The sequence below is a fragment of the Perna viridis genome, chromosome 6, assembly GCF_037379345.1.
Source record: "Perna viridis isolate PV_CMFRI_1.1 ecotype Kerala chromosome 6, ASM3737934v1, whole genome shotgun sequence".
NCBI lineage: Eukaryota > Metazoa > Mollusca > Bivalvia > Mytilida > Mytilidae > Perna > Perna viridis.
Genome location: NC_142450.1, coordinates 37,711,129 through 37,721,010, shown reverse-complemented (window position 1 = coordinate 37,721,010; position 9,882 = coordinate 37,711,129). Strand labels below are relative to the sequence as shown.

General features: G+C 32.1%; 1 protein-coding gene across 1 annotated transcript; it reads right to left on the bottom strand.

Annotated features, from left to right (window-relative positions):
- Nucleotides 1-2,869: 2,869 nt before the first annotated feature.
- On the bottom strand, nt 2,870-9,679 carry LOC148614821 (glucose dehydrogenase [FAD, quinone]-like). Its single transcript, XM_088589229.1, has 11 exons — nt 9,462-9,679; nt 8,774-8,982; nt 8,236-8,425; nt 7,862-7,990; nt 7,414-7,535; nt 6,876-7,043; nt 6,035-6,185; nt 5,291-5,448; nt 4,622-4,796; nt 3,585-3,810; nt 2,870-3,348 (listed from the first exon to the last, which is right to left on the bottom strand). Exons 1-11 carry the CDS (start codon nt 9,580-9,582, stop codon nt 3,177-3,179), a joined length of 1,821 nt encoding a protein of 606 aa, XP_088445355.1. The 5' UTR covers nt 9,583-9,679; the 3' UTR covers nt 2,870-3,176.
- Nucleotides 9,680-9,882: the final 203 nt, after the last annotated feature.

The following is a 9,882-nucleotide window of genomic DNA, read 5'->3' as shown; positions in this document are numbered from 1 at the left end:
TATAATCCCTATATTTTTGTATAATTAAGCCTCTTTCCCTTTATTATCCATATAAATCGAAATTAATTGGTTGAAAAAATTAAAAAGTCAGGTTTTTTTCTCGGGGATTGAATAGTAAACCTGTTTTCTACATGTACATATATGACCTGTAACTTAATTCTACATATTGAAGACAGTTTTATTATTTTTCTCAGATTTCTTCTTTAGATCACGTTTGAGATATTGCAATTACTAGGCATCCATCGTCTTTGTCCTACATCGTTGTTATGAAATTTTCAAAACTCTTTTTTTCTGAAACAACAAAACCAATCAGAACCAAACTTGGTATGAATGTTTCTTAGGATATTCTGCATAGAAATTATGTTGGGATTTTTGATCCATCGCAAAATATGGCCACAGTTACTAAAAATACATCATAGGGGTCAGACAGAAGTTTTATTTGCTTATATCCAAAACCGTTAAGTTTAGCCAAATTCTGACATGCAATAAAAGTGTTCAGCATGATGAGATCTGTTGGAGTTATTGCCCTTTTTTGACATATTTCTCTATTTTTATTGTTATTTATTTCAAAAATTTTCAACTCTTGAACTACTTGACCAATCAGAACCAAAATTGGTATGAATGCTCCTTGGTGTGTTTTGTATAGAATTGTTTTGATCCATGGAAAAACATGGCCACTGTTACAAAAAATAAAACATAGGGGTCAGACAGATGTTTTTCACATATATCTCCAAAACCGTTAGATTTAGCTGAATTCTATCAATTGCCGAAAAGATCCTCATTATCAGGGCTAAAAAGTTTGTAGAGATCAAGGTTGTCAGATAACTCCTTGTTAGAGTTATTGCCCTTGAAAGATGAAGAATGATGTTTGTTTTTTCAGTTTTCAGCCAACATCTCGAAAACTATGATAAATAGAAGGAAACTTTCTCTTGCTGGAAAGATTCTAATGATAAGGCGTACAAAAGTGTGCAGATATCAAAGTTTTCAGACAACTCCTTGTTAAAGTTTTTGCCCTTGAAAGGCAAAAAATGATGTTTTTAGCAGTTTTCAGTCAATATCTTGAAAGCTACAGTAGATTAAAAGAAACTTTCAATTGATTAAATGAAATTTATGATAAGTCCTACCAAGTCTTCTTTGAGTCAAAATTGTTCATTGAAGTTATTGCCCTTGAAAGGCAAAAAATGAAGCAGGTGAGCGATTCAGGCTCCTGGAATCTTTTGTTACTATTTCATTTAATACAAAACACTCAAGTCTTTGTGATGGACTACAAAAACATGGTACCAAGACAGCTTTGACTGTTTGCAGATCTGTGGTTACTGAAGACTTTAAGACATTCCAAAGCTCCCTTGATTTCCTAGTTGGTATAGTACACACATTTACAATACATGATTTAATTGTGTATCCTTGATATGATGTAATGTGTTTTGTGCTTTCATTATAATGAGATGTACATGATGAATAGGTGTGTATTTCTAGAGTATAAATTTAGTGCAAAATTTAGAAAAAATCCTTTAATACCCCTTTATTTCATTAGATTTGCCCTGTAATGCCCTATTTTTCAAGAAATTTAGCCATATTAAGAGCTATATTTTTAACCAAAACCTACATGAAGGCCTGACACTGAGAAAATGAAGAAAATAAATGCTATCCTTATCCCAGAAGGTAAACTTCATTGGGCTGCAATAATGTAGCTCCTTTTACATACCCAAGTAGTCTACTCTGATCCATGCTGGATTTGCTTCTTATCTTGATATATATATATTTTGTTTTGTTTAGTGTACTTCTTGCATACACTTTACTTTAGAATCTTGGAACTTTCTATGTATTTGGTTCTAATGCTGATGAGTGGTTACTCCTTGAAACACGTATACAGCATACCAAAGTTTTAATTATAATTATATGATTTTTATTTTTAAAATTGCATTATGTTGCAAAATACGGAACTTGTAATACTATATTCACTACCAGAATACACAATAATCTCTATTAACTAATTAGCTAGCTTAATCTTTCTAGCCAGCATGACATGACAAAAGCAGACCATAGGTTTATACTTTATATTTAACAAGGACGAGACTATGCTATACATCGAAACTTTTAAAGCACTTCCTACAAATAATAACCACTAATTAACGAGAAAATGCTAAAATGATATGGCATGATTGGAACATGGAGGAAGGGTAGCTGTAGATAGACAAAGGGAATCCTTTCCTGTTTGTTAGTAGTAGTGATTTTGTATGAACAATGTTTTGTAAGCTTGTTTATCAATAAAATGAAAGAATATCTAGGTTTAGTTAACCAGCAAAAATTCTTAGTTCCCTTGGTTACTTCTCACATGTCTTATCTGGTACCTATTTAATTGTAGTTGTGACATATGATTAACAGTCACATGTAAAATTCGTAAACAATAGTAGCATAGCATGATCGTATTCTAATGTATGTAGAGGAGAGAGATATTATTTTCTTAACTTTTTGTTCAGTTTATGTAGAGAAAACGTTCGATATGTTTGCATTTTTGATATGTGTTCAGAAGTAATTATTAATTATCATGTGCTTAGATATTCTTTCAGCATCCATATTTCGATGAGTGTAAGTAATGTCTATTGGATAATGCTTAAATGGTATGGCATGATTGTAAAATTGAAGAAGGGTAACTGTACATAGATCATGGGAATCCTTCCCTGTTTGTTAGTAGTAGTGATTTTGTATGAACTCGTATAATGTAAAATTTTTTATCAATAAAGTGAAGGGATATTTAAGTTTAGTTAACCAGTAAAACTTCCAGTTAATAGGGTTGGTATTCAACTACTGGACCACATATCCTTCATTTTGAACATAAATGTTTTTTGGTGTTTTTAGATTGGGTGTATTTGTTTTTGTTTTTTTTTTTGGGGGGGGGCAACATTTGGCATTACATTCACAAATCTTATATGCTCATATTATCAGGACTTCAGAACATGCCTTGTTTAGAAGTGGATGTTTAATGTTGATTTTTTTCCAAATCATAGCACATTTCAATATGATAATAACTTTATTTTTTTATCAGTGCCATGGCTTGTCATTAAAAAAATTACTTTGAGTTTTAGTCTATGTAGAACTAAATAATATTTTGTGAAAATAAGTGGACCTGCATGAATATCCGTACGCATGTATATAAACACCTGTAAATGAATTTATCATAACTTAAGATGTTTGATTCTTTCTCTGAATTCCTTTACACTGTCTTGTCCTTTAATGAGATCAGCTGCTTTTTCACCAATCATTACACAAGGTGCATTAGTATTACCCGAGGGGACATGTCTCATAACAGAGGCATCTGCTACTCTCAAACCAGTTACACCTTTAACCCTGAAAAGAGAAAATCAGAGGTAATATTTAGTTGTTAATAACTAGTTCTTGGCCCTATGATAATAGTACAATTTATGTCATTTACACAGCAAGTGATTTTATAATTTTAGGATAAATATGCATTTTGAAACCAAGACATTGTATTGATGTTTTATTTAAACTTTAAATCGAAACACTTCTTATTAAAACTGTCATTAAGTATACCGTTTTTATATTTAGATGTAAGTAAATCAAACCTGAGTTCTGGGTCGACAACAGCAGTAGGGTCCGACGCTGATCCCATGCGACATGTCGACGATTGATGATATCCTGTCGACCCCCAATGCCGTATTATACACTCCCAGTATTGGTCTGTATCGTATTCTATCTTGTCACAAATGCCTTTAAAGTCAAGTCTCACCATTTTACCATTAATGTCTTGTAAAGTTTTTGATTTCACCAATTTATGCAAAAGTCTCACTCCTGGCAATGAAAACACAAGAGTAATTAAGGGAACCAAGGTTATAGCGGTAATCAAAAGAATGTAATCCAGGGACAAAGACCAGACATTGAAAACAGACATACACAACAAGGAACATAAAGTAACTAAAATTATACATACAAAGTAACAAAAAACACATTAGCAACTCGGACTCCACCAAAAAACTGGGAGCATGAACCAGGTGTACCGGTAGGGTAGGCGTCCTCCGTTTTTCTAGAAACACCCGCCGAGTTGATCATAAAAAGTTAAGTCCGGTAGGCAAACGAGGAAAGGAAAACTATGACCCGTTGAATAAATCAGCTTTCATTGTGCAGATGGATACACCATAACGATCCACGAGTAAATTTATTTTGAAATAAAATTAGTATGATAAGTAGCTAATCATTTTAATTCTATCTTAATGACAATATGTATGAGTTTCAAAATGTTAAATATGTCAAATTATGGGTACAATTCAAACTACATTGTCCAAATATCATCTGGATATTTAAAAATAGTATGAATTATTCTCATAACTTTTATTACTACTTCTTAAGTATTAAGTATTGTCAGTGGATCTAGAAATTTACTTTTGTTTTTTACTCTACATTGTACTTGTCTTTTTTCTTTGTTTAGTGGTTGTCACTGGATAGTGTTCTTTTTGATAGCGTTCTATTAATTGTATCTTATGTAAGGGGAGCATTGATTGCCGTTGCCCCTGGACTTCTGCATTAGACTAAACTTTGCAAGCTACCAGTGTATGGAAGAACAAAGCCATTTCAATTCTTTCTCGCATGTACAAAAATGTATTACCTTCAATTATGCCTTTAAGATCGTCTTTATGACACAGGTAGTTGGGATCAATCAGAGGATAATCAAAGGGATCTTTACTGTTGAGCCGTACATTTCCTGTACAGCGTGGATGGAGATGGAATAATACTGCTATAAACTCCATAGTCCCAGCACGTGTCTTTAACATGTTATTGACCTACGAAGGTAGTAAAAAAAAGCTAAAATCGTTTATAGAAAAACCTTTTCAAACTATAATACCAACATTGGAACTTTGATTTGTTACTTTTTTCACTTTGAGGGAATATATTTTCTATTTTTTTTTCTTAGTATCTCCACAAGCAAAAATATGTTTCAAACAAAAGAACCAATTATTTATTCTTCATCAAGTTTGGAAGTGAAATTAAGGGAACCATGATTAGAACTGTAGCAATAAAAGGACATAACCCAGCGAAAATGACTAAACAAAATAACTAGACACACACAACATAGAAAATGAAATAACAATTATGAATGAAAGTAAACGAAAAACCCGGATTTCACAACTGACTCCACTTACGCACGGAGCACGTTAGTTTTAATATTTAGAGGTCGATGCATTTGCGTTTGTGAATGGTAAGCATTGCATCATTTTGATAAGAAAAAACTACACGAACTCCTGTTTTGTATTACCATTAGCAAATAAAAACTTACAGTCTGATTTTGATTCAATGGAAATCCGTCAATAAATCCATCATCTTTAGCATGGCATAAAAACTCTATGTGGGCATCCGGATATTTAGGTAATTCTTGATCTCTGTCCGGTAAATGTGCAAATATTTGAGCTTCTACTCCACTACCAGATAAAATGCCTGCATAAATCATTTGGTAATTTGTTTTAATTTTATTGTTATTCGAACGATACGCACAGCGCATTTTTTTCCGATATACCCATTTTCCCCATATTACCAGCTGAAATCTGTAAGAATCAGACTAAAATGAAAAATAATGAATCATGCTTGAAAAAAAAAGAATTTGACAATAGGTACATAGTTCATGGTCTATTGAAGATGAAATGACAGTTCGTTTCTATTAGAAGTTTACAATATAATGACAGGGGGAATTAGTTATCTCCCTTTGATGATGAATTTGTAAAAGCTTTTCATGTTATGATTTATACTTCGAACTACAGACAATTAGGAGAATGTATTGATGTCATTTCTGCATTGCAGAAAACATCTTAAATAATATATCATGGAAAGACTTCTGTGTTTTTTTTCACCATAACTTACCTGCAGAGAAAGATGTATTGTTAAAGATGATGTGTAAATGTAGTTGATAATTACAGTACATATTTTCGAAAATGTTCAACTGCACTTACAATTATTTCTGGTTATGACAAAATACTGCTTTTATCGTGTATCTAATAACACAAGAAATCTGTTTTTTCATACTGACCTTTCCTTAATAGTTTATACTGCAGTTGATTCCACCATGATAATCCATCTCCAGACTTCATATTATAGGGTTTGTTTATTCGGATCGTTTCCATCAAATGATAATGATCCTCCAGATTTTCACCGACGGGAAGATCAGCAACAACGGGAATCTATCATATACCATTTACACTTATTCTGTAGGTATTTTGTGACAAAAAAGACTGACGGGTACATACAATTCAGATGTTCTAATCCTTTTCAGAATTAGTTAATTAATTTTACTCCATTTTTTTCTGATTGTATTTGTACAGAAAGCCTCCCTACAGTATAGTGCATTCGTAGAAATATATTGCAAAGGAAAAATTGCAACATATGTTTAGGTCAATAAGGAAATATTCATTTTGGGCATATTGAAACACATAAAAACATATAATTTCCAAAATTATATGATAAGCACAAGCCTTTCATATATAAACTTTAAGGAAAACTTATGATTACTATATGATTTTTTACTTGTTTTTCATGAATTTTTCGTAAGTCCTAAACTGATGTCATTTATGTATTTTCAAAACACGTTTCAATTTACTCTTGTATACATCTGAACGGAAATGTCTGAGAACAGTTATGTTTTGTCTTGAACAATAATTGTCCTTGTGAAGTTGTACATATTTATAGAAAGGGTCTTAAAGCAGATGTTTGTTCAGAGGTAAAGCGTTAGTTCAGATATAGAAATCCTTGAGAACAATGGTAATAAATCAAAGAAAGGGCTTTAGAAGACGTGTACTAACCAATAGACAAATTGTTGGTTACTATTGTTTTTTCAATGTTGATTAGATTAGTTAAAACAATACTGTACTCACATGAAGATTTTCAAGTTGTTTCCTGGGGCCTATACCTGACAACATCAGTAAACTTGGACTATTAACAGTCCCAGCTGATACAATCACTTCCTTATTAACATAAACTTTCTTTTTCCTATTTTTCTTTACCATTTCAACTCCTACAACCCTTCTTCCATCGATAATGATCTGAAATAAACATAAGTTTGCTTTTGTTCTGTATTTGCCTTTTGCTCTTTCTATTTATTTTATATAATGCAATCATTAATAATTAAAATGCTGAGTACGTATGGTTCGTCTTGGCTTAATCTAACTGAAATGGGCAATTAAAACATTAAACAAAATTGAAAAAAAATAACTTTGTTAATAAACGCATTTTAAAATTCACATAAACATTACATATATATAAATATGGTGTGTGTGTGGGGGGGGGGGGGGCGGTGAAAATCATTACCAATTAACGATCCTACATTTGAATTAAAAAAAAAAACATTTTGTGTACTATTGATAATGGTTGTTAAGAAATTCATAGACGATCATGATTCCTGATTAATTTTACCTTTGTTGCCATAGTATTTATACTGATATGTAAATTAGGCCTATCCAATATAGGTCTAAGAAAAGCTCTAGCTGTACTGAGTCGTTCCCCATTCCTCAGAGTCGACTGCATGTACGAAAACCCTATGAACAGAAATGGACAAACAGTTAAGAAAATTTTCAAAAAAAAAAAAAAAACAAAACAAAAAACACGTCTCATTCCACATGTAAGACTCTTTTTTATCATAAAAAAAAATAATGTAATAATTTTTCGGTTCAGAACTAAAAAACTAGTTCTTCTACACATTTAATGCTTGACTGTATTGTAACTTAAAATACTGTGAACAAAATTCGCGATATTCCAAAGTTTCTGCATATCTTTTAATCAAAAAGATTAATAAAATCAAAGATTATTTTTACGATTGAAAGAAAACATATCTTTATAGTAGAGTTTAGAAGTAAATTACTACCTAGCTGACTCTCTGCATTGAAATCGACTGTGGGCAAACCAATTTCATTTGCAGCCTTCGCTAAAATATCAGGCAATTCTGTGTTTCTAGGTTCATTAATATTTAACACTCCTCCATCAGAATGAAATGCTAAAACAAATTATGATATAGTTATGGAAACAAATATTCCAATCTGAATGAAGGATCAACAGTCAGTTGAAATAGATTTTAATCGAAATTGGAAACAAAATGATATGATGTACGTACTATGCAAAACAACATATTTTCAACGTCTTCATTGTCAATGCTATTTATTATTGAAGAAAAAATTATGATGAGAAAAAGACATATGATTTAATTTGATTATAACATATATTAAACCAACAGACGGTAACCTGAATCAAAATATTTATTTATTTGGTTATCTTCACTCTTCAAAAAATACGGTAGAACGTCTCTGTAACTCCATCCTGTACATCCCTCTGATTCCCATTGATCATAGTCATATCTACTTCCTCTGACGTAAGCAAGAAAGTTCATACTACTAGTTCCCCCAAGAACTTTACCCATCGGCCAGAAATTCCTCTGCAAAATTTAACGGTAAACATTATCTTGTGTTCTACACTTGGAAGCTTGATATTTCATATACTATCGAAAGACCATACAACTGGTACAAAGATACATGTACTATAAACGTATAAATCTGAACCAGTGTTTTATCAGAACTTCATTATATATATATTAAAATGTGTGCTGTTTGATTATCTCAAGCATGTAGTGTGATGGTCTTAATCTTAATTGTAATCCTAGTAAGTCCCAGATTGTAATGCATGTGTTTTGTTCTACCTTAGTTAACATGAACAATAACTACATTTATTTCTACGATTAGATCGAGGAAATTGGTTTTAAGTGAGCTGTCTTATATAGTGGTACCTGTCCCTGCTTCATGTACAAGGAGTGTTGCTGTGGGACAGTGTAGAATCTCCAATCTTTTTGTGAATTTTGTACTGCTGGAGCCATGAGAGGAATTCGTATAGTATCATCTCCATAATCAGAGTCGCCCGCTTCAATCAGTAAAACGGAGATGTTTCGATTTTCAGACAATCGATTAGCAATAACTGATCCCGTTGAGCCTGCACCCACTGGAAAATCGAAAACACCAAAGTGTCAATGCAAATGGGAATATTCAAGGACAAAACAATCGGAAATATATACTGACAGGAGAAACAAGATGAAAGACAAAATATCAAAATACACATGGATACGAGGAGAACGAACCAAACAAATTCATGAAGTGAACTCAAAGGGTGAGCATACGAGTGAGGCACACACTTGAACATTATATTATGTGTTATTTAATACAAATTGCTTATTAGTTTTCAAAAGAATTTAAGCACACGAGTTTTGTTATATGCCCCTTTCCAAAATGAACTTTATATTGACTTTTAAATAAAACTTTGAAACCAGCTGCTTTCTCTTGTATTTTGGTGACAAGCTTGTTATGTATGCAGTAAATGAAAATAATAAAAAGCTAATTTTAGAGATTGATCCATGTGCCATCACCTAATAAATATAGTGCGTTTCCAACCTTGAATAGATAAATACAAATTTTAAAACTCACCAATAATATAATCGTATGCTGATTCCAGCGATCTGTCTACTAGCTTGTCTTCATCATTAGAAAAATATAAGGCCCCTAATAAAATCAGAATGGTGCAAATGAGTGAAATAACATTCGACATCCTACTGGTTTTTATTGATGTGATTTCATTTTAAAAAGTCATAGGTAGAAGAATGACCCCTGAACCGTGACAAAATTTCATGGTTGATACATTCTACATTTCATGTCGTTTTCCTTTTGCTGAATGTCAGTGTATTGATCATACACATTTATAATGTATAAAAATGATTTGTATTGACCTAGTTATTCAAAGGGTAGCGTTTTCATTACAAATATCAGTTTGGTATATTGTTGCACACCACGGATTCTGAGTCCTGGCGAGGGTAAGGAGGGCTTCTAGTGATAGGTTTCGATAGTATTG